This window comes from Myotis daubentonii, chromosome 3, assembly GCF_963259705.1.
Source record: "Myotis daubentonii chromosome 3, mMyoDau2.1, whole genome shotgun sequence".
Classification (NCBI taxonomy): Eukaryota; Metazoa; Chordata; class Mammalia; order Chiroptera; family Vespertilionidae; genus Myotis; species Myotis daubentonii.
Window position 1 is genome coordinate 136609449 of NC_081842.1, and position 18857 is coordinate 136628305.

The 18857-nt window shown below is 40.9% G+C and overlaps 1 protein-coding gene across 3 annotated transcripts in view; it reads right to left on the minus strand.

Annotated features, from left to right (window-relative positions):
* RANBP9 (RAN binding protein 9) overlaps nucleotides 1–18857 on the minus strand; it is a 104322-nt gene that overhangs the window by 71481 nt on the left and 13984 nt on the right. For all 3 annotated transcript variants that reach the window (XM_059688663.1, XM_059688665.1, XM_059688664.1), the window contains exon 2: nucleotides 9130–9241. In XM_059688663.1, the coding sequence (XP_059544646.1) occupies nucleotides 9130–9241 (112 nt within the window). The remainder of the gene's footprint in view (nucleotides 1–9129; nucleotides 9242–18857) is intronic.

The following is an 18857-nucleotide window of genomic DNA, read 5'->3' on the forward strand; positions in this document are numbered from 1 at the left end:
TATCTAACTCCTTGCTTGATGCTTTATGTTAAAAATTCAAATTCTGAATAACTTCTTCGTGTAACTCAAGATACAAGAGGGATCTTTTTGTCTTACAGGACTTAAATTACTTAATATCTTTTGAAATAATCCGTTATTTCTGCGGAATGACATCATGAATACAATGACATGACACATAAATTAAGAGTACCGAATGAGCCCAGCTTGTGTAGGTCAGCGGTTGAGCATCTACCCAAAAAAACAGGGGGTCACCTGCTCAATTCCCAGTCAGGGCATATGGTGGGGTTGCAGGCTCAATCCCCAGGAAGGGGCGTGCAGGAGGCAGCTGATCAATGATTCTCATCATTCATGTTTCTATCTCTCTCTCCCTTCCTTTCCTCTCTCTAAAAGCAATAAAAACAAATTTTTTTAAAAGTACCAAGAGATAATTATTGCTATAAGAAACACTGATATCTCTCTCTATACACACACACATACACACAAACACACACACACACACACACACACACACACTGAGTGGCCAGATTATTTTGACCACCTGACATTTGTAGGCAAATTAGCTATAATTTCGTGCTGAAGTTGCTAGTGAGCCAGACCATTATAAACAGGGAAGAGGTTGTTTACCATGACAGTAGAAGTGATTTTTTTCTGAAGATATGGGTAAACAACGCGATATAACAGCCTTTGAACGTGGGATATATATTATGATGAGTGGCCAGATTATTATGACCACCCCATCAGTACTTCGTTGGGCCATCTTTTGCCTTCAATACTGCGGCAATTCTTCTTGGCATTGACTCCATGAGATGTTGAAAGGTGATATGAGGAATCTGACACCATGCCTGATGAATAGCACTGTCCAGTTCTGTGAGATTTGATGGTTGTGGAACCAGCTGCCTGATGGCTCTTTTCACTTCGTCCCACAAATGCTCATTTGGATTGAGATCTGGTGATGGTGGGGGCCACCTAAGCAAGGTAAAGTCTCCCTCATGTTCTTGAAACCACTCCTGCACAATAGGAGCACTGTGGCATGGCACATTGTCTTGTTGGAAGAAGCCATCTCCACTGGGATACACCATCAACATGATAGGATGAACTTGATCAGTGACAACACTTAGGTATGTTGCTATTCAGGCGTTGTTCCACACGAATTAAAGGGCCCAAATCATGCCAGGAAAACATGCCCCAAACCATAACACTGCCCCCACCAGCTTGAAGGGTTGTACTCATGCATGTGGGGTGCATGCTTTCATACTGTTTCCGCCAAATTCTCACTCTGCCATCTGCATGATGCAACTGGAAACATGATTCACTGGACCACATGACTTTCTTCCAATGCTCAACTGTCCAATTCTTGTGTTCCTGTGTGAACTGGAGACGTTTTATCTTGGTAACTGCAGACAGCAAAGGTGTTCAAAAAGGCCTTCGGCTTCCATATCCCATACGATGCAGTGTACGGCTAATTTGCCTACAAACGTCAGGTCGTCATAATAATCGGGCGCGTGCGTGTGCATGTGTGTATGTATGTGTGTGTATACACACACACACACACACACACACACACACACACACTAGAAGCCCGTTGCACGAAGATTCACGCAATAGGCCTTCCTTCCCCTGGCTGCTCGCACCAGTTTTCCTCCGGCACCCGGGACCCAGGCCTTTGGTCCGGCCGCAGCGAGGCTTGGCTTCAGTCTTCAGTCTTCGCTTCACGGCTGCGTATACAAATTAACCACCATCTTTGTTGGGTTCATTTGCATAATTGCTCTGATTGGCTGGTGGGAATAGCAGAGTGACACCAATTTGCATGTTTCTCTTTTATTAATGTAGATATATGTGTGTGTGTGTGTGTGTGTGTGTGTGTGTGTGTGTGTGTGTGTGTGTATATACATACACATATATATACACATACATACATTAGAGGCCCAGTGCATCAAAATTCATGCACTGGAGAGAGGTCCCTCAGCCCGGCCTGCCCCCTCTCACAGTTCAGGAGCCCTCAGGGGCAGGAGGCGACCAGGCGATCAGGAGGAGATGTCCCATCTCTGCTGCTGCTACTGCCAGCAGTGCAAGCCTCAGCCAGCCCTGGTTACCTGAGCCTTGGGCCGGCCCTGGGCGGCTTGGGGGCTGAGGGGACTGGGGGACTCCGGAGGCAGGTGTGCAGAGTCAGAATGGATATCATCAACAAATGACAAGTGCTGGCGAGGATGTGAACAAAAAGGAATCCTCATGCACTGCTGGTGGGAATGCAGACTGGTGCAGCCACTGTGGAAAACAGTATGGAGTTTCCTCAAAAAATTAAAAATGGAAGTGCCATTTGACCCAGTAATCCCACGTCTAGGACCATATCCCAAGAAATCAGAAACACCAATCAGAAAGGATATATGCACCCCTATGTTCATAGCAGCACAATTCACCATAGCTAAGATTTGGAAACAGCCTAAGTACCCATCAGCACATGAGTGGATTAAAAAACTATGGTACATCTACACAATGGAATACTATGCTGCGGTGAAAAAGGAGTTCTTACCATTTCCAACAGCATGGATGGAACTGGAGAACATTATGCTAAGCGAAATAAACCAGTCAGAGAAAGATAAATATCACATGATCTCATGATAAATATCACATGAGTGGGGGAGTGGGGAGGGGGCAATGGAGGGGTAAGGACACATATGTAATACCTTAATCAATATAGAAGAAAACACAATAAAAGAAGTGGCTACTAATTCATGTGTTGGAGAGCATTATCAATTCTTTGGTTGGAAACTGACACCTCTCCAAATGAAAGAAGAAATTTTAGCAAAAAAGAAAAAGTGTGATGTTGAATGAGACAAATCAACAAACAAGAAAAATGTATACTATAATCAAAAGATTTCCAAGACAATGTATTTACATTTTTTGTGATAAAGTCTTTTTAACTGACATTAATTTTCAAATTTCATTATGTCTTCTTTAACATACCTCTTTTATTTTTTGTTCTTTTAACTTATGGAGAAATTGCCTTTTGGCCAATTAATTGTGCAGCAAAAATGTTTGCGATAAAAATGCTTACAGGAAAAATAATGAGAACCAGGACAGTTATCTATTACTCATAAGCTACCGATCTTAAACATTTCAAGAATATATGAACATACACCCATTTCTTCTTTATGTGGAAGAGGGAACATATAACCATTCAATCAAACTGAAAGTGGACTGCTGATATATACCACTGATTCATATTTAATCAAACCAAAAACATTTCATCAAAAGTTGCAGATGCACCTGTAAAAAATATTTCAATCAAGTTTTTAAAACATGCATAATTCAGGGTTAAAAGAAAAAAGCAATCACTAACAAAAAAACTTTAAGAACTTATAACGCAAACAAACAAACAAAAAAAGCAATTGTCTAGAGAACTCGGGTTCTGAAAGATCACGAACACATCAGAAGTATGACAAAGTAAGCAGATAAAACTTTACCTGACCACTGTACTAGTAATGATTTTTATTTGCTGTATTTTATATGATGTTTAGACATCTTAAAAAGCTTTCTGGTCAGTGAGAGACTGCTCATCCCAAGGCTAGCCTTTTCTTAAAAAAAAAAAAATTGCAAAGGACTTGGCCAAAAACATCTCTCTCATATACAAGCCAACCAATGCCAAGTCAACAGCCCCAGCCATCTTCTTATCTATCTCACATACAGATGCACACAAGCCAGAATTTCCCTTGCCCAGGGTCAGGTACCTTCAAACAACTAGAAACCACTCCTATAGCCCAAACCCCACTGGAATTATTAAAACACTAGAGGACCGGTACACTAGAGGTCCTCCTGTGATGGGGGCCGATTTAGGCCAGCTGGCTGGGAGGAACCACGGGAGGTTGGCCGGCTGGGGAAGGACCGCAGGAGGACTCCACGGAATGTCCAACCCGTCTCTCCCAGTCCAGATCAGGGCTGATCGGGGCTGGCCAGGAGGGGAGGGACTGCAGGAGGTTGGCTGGCCGGGACGGACCAGGGGAGGGCTTCAGGGCACATCCAGCCCATCTCGCCCATTCCTGATCAGCTAGTCCCCAGCAGCAAGCTAACTTATCAGTTAGAACCTCTGTCAGTGCTCATCATAGCAACTGGTCGAACACTCAGACACTTAGCCTATTAGGCTTTTATTATACAGGATGCCAACCCTAAACTGTTTACCCTGCCCTGCCCTGCTTTTCCCTTGGGAACCTCAAAAACACTCTGACCTAGGCCTTCCTCTCACTCCTGTCTTCTGCCACCTGTCCAAACCCTTATGCTTTCCCTCTGACACGGAGTGGCATTTGTGACCCTCTCTGGGACCTGTGAGAATAATAAACTTCCTTCCTAGTCTCATTCTTATTTCCTCCTGGTCACAACTTTACCACATCACATTCAACCTGTGCATTCATAAAACAGCCACTGTTAGTATACAAAATTCAATATGCATATCCAAAATATTACAAAGTCCTAATTATCTGAGCCAACAGAATTGAAGTAAATAATTTACAATGGAAGTAACAGAAAATGAAAATTCTTTTTTTCAATACTACTATTCTAACCTAGAACATTTTGATTTCTTGTCTGTGACAAAATTCTGTTGCAATTCTAATTCTATGGTGACAGCAAAGCAGCTATTTCTCTCTCTATACTGCACCTGCCCGCATTCCTCCCAAAGCAGAAAGATCACAGAAAACAAAAATTGACAGGCTCTATTTCTTGCATCTAGAAAGTCCACAACAATAGGTATCAAACCATCAGTTCCATAATTCTCCCCTTACCTCTCAAGGAGTATATAAATACACAATACTAAAATGGACTTCAAGTACCTATTCACTTACCTTGCCTTTTAAGTAATAATTACGATAATAAGACTCTAACATCAACAAAAGCATACTACTAGTTTGAGAGTTCCTCTAAAAACTCTTTGTCAAATAATGTCATCTGTAGTTTGTAAAAACAAATAAACATAACTTGGTTTCCTGACTTTTCAAAGTAGCTTGTTATAGTGTTAAATATAGTGTAAGAAAAAGAACTTATCACATTACACATATAAAACAAATCCTACTTATCACGTCATAGGCACTAAATTATTTATGACTCTAATAAAATAAAATGTTTATTTAATAAAATTCTATACATTACAATAAATTCCATATTTAAAATCCTTTTGTTTTTCATCATGTCCCTACAAAATTAATGAACAATGAAAAGCAGCAATTCCAAATCATACAAATAAGTCAGCAAGAAACTGCTTCCAATTTCAACTATAAATTTTACAGGTGCTTTCCATCATACTTAGTGACAAATACCTATAAAACTATTAAGATTGAGATGTATTTTACTGTTTGATTTTCAGCAATATTTTTCTTCACAAGTGTTATAACTTAAAATATACACTAGATCTTTAAGCCTTTTTCATAGCAAGTCTCCAATTTTTAATTTAAATACGTGGGAAAATAGTGTTTTTATTTGCATCATGAAAGAATTAAAAGAAAAAAAAGAAAAGTTATATCAGAAATAAAGACAAACTAAATGCAACACAAGAGTGGAACAAACCCCACAAGAAAGAACAGAATGGAGGAAAATTTTAAAATAAACAAATAAAGAAGAAAAAGATTTTGTGAACAAATGATATAGAAGTTAGGCAACGAAGATCTAACACACTCATAATTGGAGACCACCCTCCCACCCCTGTTCCTGCCCCAAAAGAAACCTATGTATTGAAACAGGACAAATACTGAAAACTCATAAAAGAAAAATTTTCTGAAATAAAAAACTTAGCCCTATTATTTAAGGCCATACATGAAGGTTAATGACAAGACATAACTCAAGTATTGGTACTTTTTTAAAAAGGAAAAATTTTTCCGGCATTTAAGCACAATACCCAGTTTCATGTAAGGGGAAAAGCATAAGACTTTGACAATAATACTTCATATCCAAGTCCATGGAGCTCACGAGAAAATGTAAGGCATGGATTTTATACCCAATCAATCTTTCAAATATAATGGATGCAATGGTCACAAACAAGTTATGAACCAAAAAGGGCTGAAATAATATTGTCTCCCATGAGCTCTTCCTGAGCTCTCTGGTAAAAAGTGAGCTTCACACAACCAAAATACACAAGAGAAGTTTTGGGACAAGATCTGGTGGTGATGTTGAACATATTGAATTTAGAACTAACATTAAATGATGAGATTTCAGATGTTCTTTTACAACAGATAGATAAACTAATACAATTAACAAAATGGAGATGGGGAGACTTTACCAAAAAAAGAATGAAATATTGATAGACTGGACTACCTAAAATGAATCTCACATGCATCAAATTAAGTGAAAAAACATCATACTCAAAAGGTTACATTTATGTGACATTTCCATTTATATGACATTCTGGTTTCAAAAGGAAAAACTATAGAAATAGAAAACAAATAAGTGGTTTCCAGGAGTTAGGGGTGGCTGGAGGATTTGATTATAAAAGGGCAACAAAAGGGGATTTTGGGAGGTGAGGGAACTGTTCCACATCTTGACTGTGGTAGTTATTACATAATTGCATTTTATTTCTCTAAACGCATAGAACTCTACACGCCACCCCCAAAAAAGTGAATTTTACTGCATGTAAATCAACAATAAATTTTTAAATGCCAAAAACATAGATACCAGGGAAGAGGGAAGGGAATGTGAAGAGGTTATTACTAATTCCATTACTGCTCACAAAAAGAGAATATCTTAAAAGGAGGGGCCTGCAGGTATTAGTATAAAAGTAACTTTCTAAATGTAAAAATATACTAATCTCTAAAATAGCAAAGAAAATAAACTACATTATAAAAAAAACACACACAAAATTCAAAACTGACAAAAATGTTTAAAGCAGGGGTCCTCAAACTTTTTAAACAGGGGGCCAGTTCACTGTCCCTCAGACTGTTGGAGGGCCGGACTATAGTTTAAAAAAAAACTACGAACAAATTCTATGCACACTGCACATACCTTATTTTGAAGTAAAAAAACAAAACAGGAACAAATACAATATTCGTATTTGCATGTGGCCCGCGGGCTGTAGTTTGAGGACCCCTGGTTTAAAGTTTCCTTTCACTATGTTCAGAAGCTAACCACTTCCTCTATCTAGAAAAGCAACTAGTGTCACCAGTTATCTGTGATACATGTTCAGAGTTTTCTGTGGCAATATTTATTTATATTTTCAAAAGGAAATGATAGAAAGATAAACCAAGAACCGTATGATACCATTTTTAAACCATTCCAGAAACAGCAAACTACAGAAACAGAAAACCAATCAGCAGTTGCCAGGGACTGGAGACAGGGCAGAACTGTCTATAAAGGGGAATGGAGGAGCATTAGAGGGGTGGGCAGTAATAAAACTATTCTACATATTGATTATGGCAGTAGTGAAATGACCATACACATCTGTCAAAACTCACAGAACTACACAATAAAAATAATAATTATAAACTTTACTATATGTAAAATATAGCTAATTTTACAATTGGAGAAAAAAAAAGAAAGAAAACCTGGCAACAAAGAGATAAGCCTGAAAAATTAGAAAGGAGTTCATCTTCATGAAGGACCCTAAGAAGTTTTAATGATAGAACTAGCTCAAACTGGCCCTATCCTGTTTCTAACAAGATACTGAGTTGTTTTTCAGAGACAACAAAACAAAACCACAAGTCATTCTTGGGAAGCACAAGTATAGGAATTTTGACTTCCAATCACACCCAGAGGTCGTCCACCTAACCTTCACCAAAAGCAAAGCCTAAAGGCTTTCAGAAGTAAAGTCTCCACTGTCCAGAAAATCCGTTGCCTGAAGCCCCTACCATATCTCATCATGAATGACCCAAGTTCCAAAGCCCTTCTACAGAAACCTGCCTTTAGCACTTGTGCATACCAGCCAGTTCCCTTTAACCGCTTAAATCTCACCCGGAAGCCTGGATGAGGGAGACAGATTTGAACTCTGCCTCCTGTCTCCTTACCAATTCACCTCTCAATAAAGCTTTTTTCTTTTCTTAAAATCTGGTGCCATAGTATTGGCTTCTACCTGTGTCAGGGAGTGAGCCCTTGCTTGGTAACAAAGTTTTAGATTTTATCCTCAAAGCAACAGGTGTACTAAATGATCTCAAGAAGGGGAAGTCACAATTCATTTCTGTATTAAAAAGAACACTAACAATTATAGAATGAAATAAGAAAACAGGGAGCCCTAGCCAGTTTGGTTCAGTGGATAGAGCATGAGCCTGCGGATCAAAAGGTCCCAGGTTCAATTACGGACAAGGGCACGTACCTCAATTGCACGCTCCTCCTCAGCCCAGGCTCTGATCGGGGCACCTGCAGGAGGCAACCAATCGATATGTTTCTCTCACACTGATATTTCTCTCTGTCTAAAAATGGATGGAAAAATATCCTCGGGTGAGGATTTTTAAAAAAAGAAAAAGAATAAAACAGGAAGCAACTAGGAAACCAATGAACCAACCACCTCAGGAATTTAAGGGATAAATTACCAAGACCTTACTAAGGTAGAGGCTTTAGAGATGGACAAAGAAAGTAAAACCAGGAAGTTCCTTGACTTTCTAGCAACTAACCAACTAACCAAGCTAGCATTGAAAAAAAGATTTCAGACAAGCTATATTTAAGTGCCTGTGAGGTATTCAAATGCTAACATCTGGTTAGATATTGGTCCAGAGCTCAGTGGAACAGCCTGAGCTGTAGTTTAGATTTGAAATTCATCAAGGTATTTGCAGTCATGAAAATATGAAGTCGAGATCATGGCAAAGGTAGACTATGTAGTGTAAAAGGAAAGGAGAACCCTGGGAATCATCCTGCACAACACCAGCATGATGGGGTTAAGGATATAATTTGAGTTCAAAAGGAACTGGCTTACTAAATATGCAGCAGTCGAGTTAGAAATTATTACAATCATGCCTATTTCAACTTGGGTCTCTCAACTCAGAAAGATACAGGGTAAGAAAAGGCATGGGAAAATGACTCACTATCTCTATTATTTAATTCCAATTCTTCATTTTAAAGACAAACCTACCAGAGAAACTTGGTTAATATAAACATTCTGAATTGAAACAAAAATAATTACCCAAGAATAGCAAACCATTTTTCCCACCACAATTTACTTACCCATCTCTTCCCTTACTGACAATTTTTACTTCAAAATAATAAATCCCACAGGCTGCTGGTATTGGATGTGTGGCACGAACTGATGCTGCATCTTTTGGGGTTTTGCCATGACCTGCATACAAAACAGAAAGGGAAAAAAATCAAATGATATCCAAATGAGAATCTTAACAAATAATTCAAGAACAAATATGGTTTATAGAGTAATATATATATATTTTTGCATCCATGAGTACAAATAATTAAAGACTTAATGGTCATCACAATTAATCCAATATGCAAATTAGCCCAAGCTAGCCATGGAACTCTTCACACAGTAGTTTTAATAAAATTTCAGAATCTAAACACACTGAACCTAGCAGTCCTTTAGGAAAATTCAAGTATTTGAGTAGATTGTATTTTTAAGAGAAGAAAAAAAAAGCTGCATTTGAAGAACATGAGAATATGATCTTAATTTTATTCATCTAAATTTGCGTATCATTTATAAAATTTCTAAACAATACTATTTTGCAAAATGGCCTGCTTTTTAAAAAAGAAGCATCTGTATCACAGAGTATATTTTTAAGTGAAATTTTATACAATTAGATTGAATTGGCAAAAGAGCATTCTTAAAGAATTTATAATTTTGTTCTGTGACATATCATTTATTCTATATAAACGCTGACCTATAAATTTCTTTGGTCAATTACAGCATGAGAAATATCTAATCCCTAGTTGTATTTTCTTTCTTTAAAAAAAAAGAAAGAAATATAATCCCATACCATTGCTGACATCCTTAGAAAATCTGTTAGATAATAGCTTTAAACATCTTAAATTAGCTATCCCTCAATTTTGATCCCAGAGGGTGTCTGTCCTTCACTCATAATCACCTCCCTTGTCCCTTGCCAAAGACACAATTAACCTTGAAAACTCGCATGTGCAAAATAAGCCCATAAAACCACAGAATATGAATAAAGACAGAAGCTGAAATAGCTGGCCAAAAAGTACTCAAAGAGAGTGAGTGAGACCAGTCTCCACAATCCCCAAAAAGGCTGTATGAGAAACAATACTCTAAAATCATTATTCAGGTGTTCTAGTTAGATATGTTCCACACAATACAAACTATGTCATTAATCTCTTTTTAAAATATATTTTCATTGATTTCAGAGAGGAAGGGAGAGGGAGAGAGAGAAACATCAATGATGAGAGAGAATCACTGATCGGCTGCCTCCTGCATGCCCCCTACTGGGGATGTCCCTGCAAGCCAGACATGTGCCATGACCGGGAATTGAACCGTGACCTCCTGGTTCATAGGTTCAGGCTCAACCACTGAGCAACGCCAGCTTGGCTAACCTTTCAGTCACACTATAACAATACCTTCATGGGGAGCAGAATTCCCCACCTCATATTTACCATGATTGTTTTAACACTAAAAAACTTAACTCACAAATTATAGCTTAGCCATATAATAACCATCACAAACCAATGAGGTCATATCTTCCCTTACCATGCACTTCATCAAATAACCAATGTACATCCTATCATTAAACAGTTAAGTTTACAGTTGTAATGCAAATCAGCCAATGTTTACATGGCCTGAAAGAAAGTGTTGAACTCCACAGCTCCTTTCTATTACCATAAAAACTTGTGTCCATAGATGTCTTAAGTATATATGGTGTTGTGTTATGAAGAGAAATAGATGACCGCTGGCAGGTGATAAGCTTGGCTAAGAACATAAAGTGGAAGCAGCAACATACAGACTAAAACTGCTTTAACATATGCAGGTAATAGATTTACACTGAGCTAAGCAGGAAAACACAAACAGCACAAATCTGCAGTAGTAAGTTATGGTTTTAGCAAAACATCTTTTCAGTAAAAATATGTTAAAAATAATTGACTTGCCAGGAGAAAAGGTCATATAAATTAAATACATTAAAAAAAATTAGACAGTTAAAATAAATCCAAAGTAAACCCTAATTAACTTTGGAGTCCTAAATCAACTAGCTTTTATATTTGTTTTAGTTTTTTTTGGAAGAGAAATGATTGAAACTTTCAGAGATAAGATAATCTCAAGGCATACTTGGTAATAATAAGTAGTAATTTATTATTTACACCTGTCATGCAAATTAGCCCATGTTCACATACATTTAATACTATGTGAAAGGCACTGGTTCTAAGAGCATTAACTTATTTAGCATTCAAAACAACTTATGAAGTAGATACTATTTATTTTTATATCAAAAACTAGAGGCCCAGTGCACAAAATTCATGCACTCAGGGGATCCCTCAGCCCGGCCTACACTCTCTCGCAGTCCAGGAGCTCTCAGGGGATGTCCAACTGCTGCGGAGGCAGGAGAGGCTCCCACCACTGCCACTGCGCTCGCCAGCCATGAGCCTGGCTTCTGGCTGATCAGTGGTCCCCCTGTGGGAGCACACTGACCACCAGGGGGCAGACGTGGTCAGTGAGCATCATAGCAACCGGTCGTTCTGCCGTTCAGTCTATTTGCATATTAGCCTTTTATTATATAGGATGAGGAAACTAAGGGAAAATAAAGGACTGCTCAAGGTTATACTGCTGTGTGAGAATTCTAAACCAGGATTTGTGCTGGGATTTAAATTCAAGAAGTCTGATCCAGTGCAGCTCTGAACCCATAGGAAGGATTTAGTTACAATGAGCATTCTGGGATCACCTCACATGTATTCCCATCTCCTATCCTTGCTACTTCTTTGGGAAAAGAGATAGAAAATATTTAGGGTAAACAATCTCTCAAAGCATTATGTGCTTTTCTATAGCTTTCTCTCATCCAACATCTGTGAAATAGGTATTATTTAACCTCATTTTTTTAAACGGAAAAATTCTTAGAAATTATATCACCTTGTCCCAAATTAGTAGAATCATGTTAAATCCATTATGAATTAAAATCCCCTACATTTTTCCATTATGCAAAAATAACTGTAAAAAACTACACTATCATAAATCTTCATTATGCTCTACTAAGACATTGTAGAAAAATTCTATAATTGTTTAAATATTTAGGAAAAAGTTTAGATGTAAGATTAAAAGATTCATGTTGTGAGGCTGGGCGAAAAGGTGAAGGATTAGGCAAAACCAACAACAACAAAAACCACCACCTCTTAGACAATAGCATGGTGATCAGCAGAGGGAAAAAAGGTGGGGGCAGGCAGAAGAAGGTAAAAGGAGGATAAATGGTGAGGGAAGGAGACTTGACTTGGGATGTTGAACACACAATATAATAATTGATGTATTGTAGAATTGTACACCTGAATCTATGTAATTTTATTAACTAACTAGAGGCCCGGTTAATAAAATAAACTGGGGGGGAGGGGGTCCTCAGCCCAGCCTGCACCCTTTCCAATCTGGATCCCCTGTGGGATCAGGCCCTAAACCAGCAGTCAGACATCCCTCTCACAATCCAGGACTGCTGGATCCCAACCACTCGCCTGCCTGCCTGCCTGATTGCTCCTAACCACTCCCCTGCCAGCCTGTTCACCCCCTAACCACCCCCCTGCCAGCCTGACTGATACCTAACTGCTCCCCTGCCGGCCCAATTGCCCTCCCCTGCCAGCCCGGTCACCCCTAACTACCCTCCCCTGCCAGACTGGTTGCCCCTAACTGCCCTCCCCTGCAGGCCTGGTCCCCCCAACTGCCCTCCCCTGCTGGCCTGGTAGCCCCTAACTGCCCTCCCCTGCTGGACTGATCACCCACAACTGCCCTCCCCTTCCGGCCATCTTATGACTGTGGGTGCTGCCATCTTTGAGGGCAGGGCAGCCAATTAGCATAGTCCCTCCTTATTGGCTGTGGGCGCCACCATCTTTGAGGGTGGGGCAGCAATTAGCATATTCCCTCCTTATTAGCTGTGGGCGCCACCATCTTTGAGGGTGGGGCAGTCAATTAGCATATTCCCTCCTTACTGGCTGTGGGCACCACCATCCTTTCCGATAGCGTGAGCGTCAATTAGCATATTCCCTCTTTATTAGATAGGATGTCACCCCAATAAATTCAATTTTTTTAAATATATTTTATTGATTTCAGAGAGGAAGGGACAAGGAGAGAGAGACAGAAACATCAATGATCAGAGAAAATCATTGACTGGCTGTCTCCTGCATGCCCCACACTGGGGATCAAGCCCACAACCTGGGCATGTGCCCTTGACCAAAATCGAACCTGTGACCCTCAGGTCCTCAGGCCGACGCTGTAACCACTGAGCAAAACTGGCTAGGGCTAAGTTCAATTTTTTTAAAAGATTCATGCTATTTCTTAGGTGAGACTACTATTAACAGACTGAAGGGCCTACTTCTAATAATGTTCACAAGCAGGAATTTTATTACCTAAAATTCTGTGGTGACCAAAATACAACCTTACACTACCAAAATGTAAACTTTTAAAAACACAAGGCTTCACTACTGAGCATTTTCCATATGGTTCAAGAAGAAAATACATTTACTGCTTCAAAACTCTAAGGCTTGAAAAAGTTAGTTCTTTCTATTAAATCTGTTGACTAGTTTTGTTGAAATGGAAAGGGTCTGAATAGTCCATCCCATCCCCCTCCATTCTCCAACATGCTACTAAGTGTCTTTCTGAAAATATAAATTTGCCTTCCTTGTACCACTATCCCTCAATACAATTAAAATTCTTTCTTAAAAGCCTCCTATTAAACCTAGGAAAAAGATAAACTTCCAGAAAGCCTTGTTTGAGCTCCCCCTCCCCCAGCATTTTCTATCTCCTTTCTGCTCCAGCTACATTCACCAGGCCAGTCTTTGCCCCAAGCAATTCCCTCTAACTGGTAAGCTTGCCCTTCCTTCTCAGCCTGGGTAGGTCCTATTCTTCCTTCAGATCTTAGATCAAGCTGTACTTCCTCAATTACTCCTTCTCTACCCTCTCTGACTTGGTCTAATTTCCTTTTTACATGTCCCTCATAGTAACACATACCTTTCCCATACATTAAAACTCTTAACAGCTATTTGAGATTATTTCACATTTTTGAATTTTAATTCCTGAACACTTTTTGCATTTTAATTCCTACTGACATCCACCCTAACTTCAATCTTTCCTCCTGGAGCCACAATGATCTCCTCAAACGATTCCAACTCCGAAATATTAAATTCTCATAAAGTCTGTTCTGCTACAAAACACATTTCTTGAATACAATTAGCTGATATGCACTTGATAAATGTGGGAATGATGTCAGCATAAGGAAAAGTCATCTAGTTCATAACACAGCTTTCCCCAGTACATTAATGAATGAAAGAGAAAAGTTTAGCATGTACAAAAGGCCCTAAGTCAATGAAGACTGGGATTCCTACAGAAGTGCATTCCTATAATGCCCAAAACTTAGTGACTTCAGGAACTACTTACACTTGCCACTATATGAAGCCATCTGGGGAAAATGCAAGTGCAGTGCAGATCAAAAAGTGCTAAGATATTTCCTCTTTGGTTATGTCTGTATGGACTCAAACATCTCATGCATGTTTATTTTATGCTTTGGGTTATAATTCAATACTACTTTATTTTGTTGCTCAAACTGTTCCCCCTTAGGCTATTGGGAGTGTTTTTCAGTTGGCTCCTCTGACACTCAGACACACTTCCATGATGTGTCCTTATTTGTTTGTTGCTTTCTAGCACCACAAGATGCTAGTATAGTTCCTGCCCCCCTCCTAGAATGAGGGATTTCTCCAAGGAGCCCTGGCAAATAGCATTAGAAGCCAGCTCTAGGTATTAGTATGCTAGTTGTTATGGAAGTACTAGAGGCCCAGTGCACAGATTCGTGCACACTGAAAGGAAAACAATTAGAAGAAACATTTTAGAGGCTGGGGAGGGACCGCAGGAGGGCTCTAGGGCGTGTTAGGCCTGTCTTGCCCAGTCCCGATTGGCTGGAACCCAGCAGCAAGCTAACCTACCGGTTGGAGCAACTGCCCCCTCAAGATCAGTGTGCATCATAGAGACTGTTCGAACGGTCAGACACTTAGCATATTAGGCTTTTATTATATAGGACTAGAAGCGGGGCCCAGTGCATAAAAATTTGTGCACTCGGGGGCTCCTTCAGCCTGGCCTATGCCCTCTTGCAGTCTGGGACACCTTGGAGGATGTCCACCTGCTGGCTTAGGCCCGCTCCCTGGGGAATCAGGCCCCAGCTGGCAGTCAGACATCCCTCTGGCAGCCCGGGAGCCCTCAGGGGATGTTCACTTACCAGCGGGGAGCAGACCTAAGCTGCAGTCGGACATCCTTAGTGCTGCTGAGGAGGCGGGAGAGGTTCCCGCCACCACCGCTGTGCTGGCAGCCATCAGCCTGGCTTGTGGCTGAGCAGAGCTCCCCCATGTGGGAGCACACTGACCACCAGAGGGCAGCTCCTGCATTGAGCATCTGCCCACTGGTGGTCAGTGTGTGTCATAGTGACCAGGCATTCCCAGTCTTTCTGCTGTTAGGGTCAGTTTGCAAATTACCCTTTTATTATATAGGATAGAGGCCTGGTGCACAGGTGGGGGCCAGCTGGTTTGCCCTGAAGGGTGTCACGGATCAGGGTGGGGGTCCCGCTGGGGTGCCTGGCCAGCCTGGGTGAGGGGCTGATGGGTGTTTGCAGGCTGGTCACACCCCCTTCAGGGTGGGGGTCCCCACTGGGGTGCCTGGCCAGCCTGGGTGAGGGGCTAATGGCTGTTTGCAGGCTGGTCAAGCCCCCCCCGCCCCAAGTAAGGACCCACACCCCATGGAGGTTTCGCCAGCCTGGGTGAGGGGCTGATAGCTGTTTGCAGGCTGGCCACACCCTCTTTAGAGTGGGGGGGTCCTCACTGGGGTGCCTGGCCAGTCTGGGTGAGGGGCTGAGGACGTTTTCAGGCTGGCCAAGCCCCCCAGCGATGGAAGCTCCCAGCCTCTCCTTTTTTTCTTTTTCTTTTTATTCTGGAATTTATTTACCTTCTATAATTGAAACTTTGTAGCCTTGAGGGGAGCTCAGAGCTGGCCAGGGTGGGTGGGAAGCTTGGCTTCCTCCATCGCCAGGGGCAACCCAAGCCTCCTGCTCGCTCCAGCTCCATGGCCACGGCCAGCTGAGAGCAGGTATTTGGGGTTTATTTATCTTCTATAATTGAAACTTTGTTGCCTTCAGTGGAGTTCAGAGCCGGCCGTGGCAAGCAGGAAGCTTGGCTTCCTCCATCACTGGAGCAACCGAGCCTCCTGCTCGCTCCAGCTCCGTGGCTGTCGGCTGCCATCTTGGTTGGGTTAATTTGCATATAGTCGCTCTGATTGGCTGGTGGGTGTGGCTTAAGGCACAGCGAAGGTATGGTCAATTTGCATGTTTGTCTTTTGTTAGTGTAGATTATTACTTTCAGGTGTCCTCGTTGACAAGAGCAAGGAAATATGTGGTTTATACTAAACCCCTGCATATACACATATCTGTATTTCCATGTTATCATTTGTGTCAATATTCAACTAAACACAAGTTCATGGTGATTTCTCCAACTCTAATCACCACACATGGATCACTCTAAGCCAGGGGTGAGCAAACTTTTTGACTCGAGGGCCACAATGGGTTCTTAAACTGGACTCAGAAGGAGGAGCTGCGGCCGTGTTTCCCCGACGTTGCCATGTTACCACTGCTGCTGGTAAAGGAGCGGAGGGGAGAGCAAGAGAACCCTCCGCTCTTTTGGCTCCGTGGGCCGGATAGAACAGCCGAACGGGCCGGATTCAGCCCGCGGGCTGTAGTTTGCCCACGGCTGCTCTAACCTCTGCTTTTTATCCATAAAATCCCACTCCATTGGTAAGAAACCTAGCTCCTATCATCTGCCATCCATTGATTTACTTATTCAATTCTAGTATGTAGCAGAAACAGAATTGTTAACTCATATCCCCACGGAATATGACTTTATCAAGAGTTCAGTACTCACCTAGTTTATTTTTTTTTTAATATATTTTTATTGATTTTAGAGAGTAAGAGAGAGGGGACGAGGAGGAGAGAGAGAAACATCAATGATGAGAATGAATCATTGATCGGCTGCCTTCTGCATGTCCCCTGCTGGGGATCGTGCCTGCAACCCGGGCATGTGCCCTTGACTGGAATCGAACCTGGGACCCTTTAGTCTGTAGGCCAATGCTCTTTCCACTGAGCCAAACCAGCTAGGGCTCACCTACTTTCTTCTACCTTTAGTTTTACAGACTGATTTCCAAAGTTATTTAGCTCAGTACCTTTCTCTTCCCTTTCTCCAGGCTGTTTCATACGTTTGTAAAAGATTATGTGATCACATTCTGCATTCTATCCTGGGATTTGCCCCCTTCTTCTAAATGATTTTTTAATTTGCATCCATTAAGGTTCATTTTTCATGCTGTAAAATTCTATGGGTTTGATAAATAAATACAGTGTCAGGTATCCACAATTACATATCATACAGAATACTTTAACTGACCTAAAAAAATCCCCTGTACTTTGCTATTCCCACCCTCTCTTTCTTCCTTCAAAGCCCCTATCAACCAGTCATCTTCTTACTACATCTATGGTTTTGTCTTTTCCAGGTCATATAATTGAAATCACAGTATGTAATCTTTTCAGTCCGGCTTCTTTCAGTCAGCAATATGCACTTAAGATCCACTGTGTCTTTGCATGGATGGGTAGCTCATTTCTTTTTATCACTGAATAATATTTTATTGTATGGATATACCACAGTTTATCCATTCACCTACGGAAAAGCATCTTTGTTGCTTATTTGGGGCAATTATGAGAAAGCCTGCTATGAACATTCATGTGCAGGTATTTGTGTGGGCATAAGTTTTCAAATCAGTTGAGTAAATAGCAAGGAGCTGAATTGATGGATCATATGGTAAAACTATGTTTAGCTTTGTTAGAAACTGCCAAACCATCTTCCAAAGTGGTGGTATCACTTTGCATTCCCACCAACAATGTCTGAGAGTTCCTGTTGCTCTGCATCCTCCCCAACAATTAGCATTGCCAGGTTTTCTTTGGATTTTAGCCATTCTAATCGCTAAAGGTAGGTATTTCCTCTGTTTAAAAAAAAAAGTTAAAAATACTAAATCCCGAATCAGATTTTTATTTTTGATTAGAGCTGTCAAGTGCTCACATCTCTAAGAAGGAAGCCCAAACCCTGAGGCTTAAGGATGTGAAGGATCAGCAGCCAGTGTAATATTGGGCACAAATGCCAGTGGAAATTTAACTGGGCTTATATTTTATTAGGACTATTATTTTTGTAGTCTCTGGTTACAAAGTTCCACAGGTTTTAAGTGGTCTGCACAGCCTTCTTTTTCCCATAAGCCCTGCTACTTTTAGAGTGCAATTTTGTGGAAAACATGGGGTTTTTTCCAGTAACACATTTTTGGCATTACAGCAGAAATGCCTATATTTCCCCTAGGACACACCACCCTATCTTCTCCCGTTTCTAAAGACTTCACTTCTATACTTTCCAACATCAAAGGAATTCCAATTCCCTGGACCCTTTCTTGGTTTGTTTTTATCTTCCTTTTTCCTCCCCCAGGATGGGCTTACATGGTAATCACTTAAAAGCTCCCAAATAGCCTTGATTTTCCTCAGATGCCTATCCTTTCATCACACCCCACCAACAAAACCACAGCCTTAGATCAATACTATAATCTCCCTTCCCTAACTCCTGCTCTGAGCATTTGGCCTCCGCTGAATAAAGTCCAACAATCTTGCAAAGACCCACTCTTACAAAGTCAGCTGGGCTCTCCCACTGCTATCAACAATACACTCAGAAATCTTGAGTTTGTTCCCCAT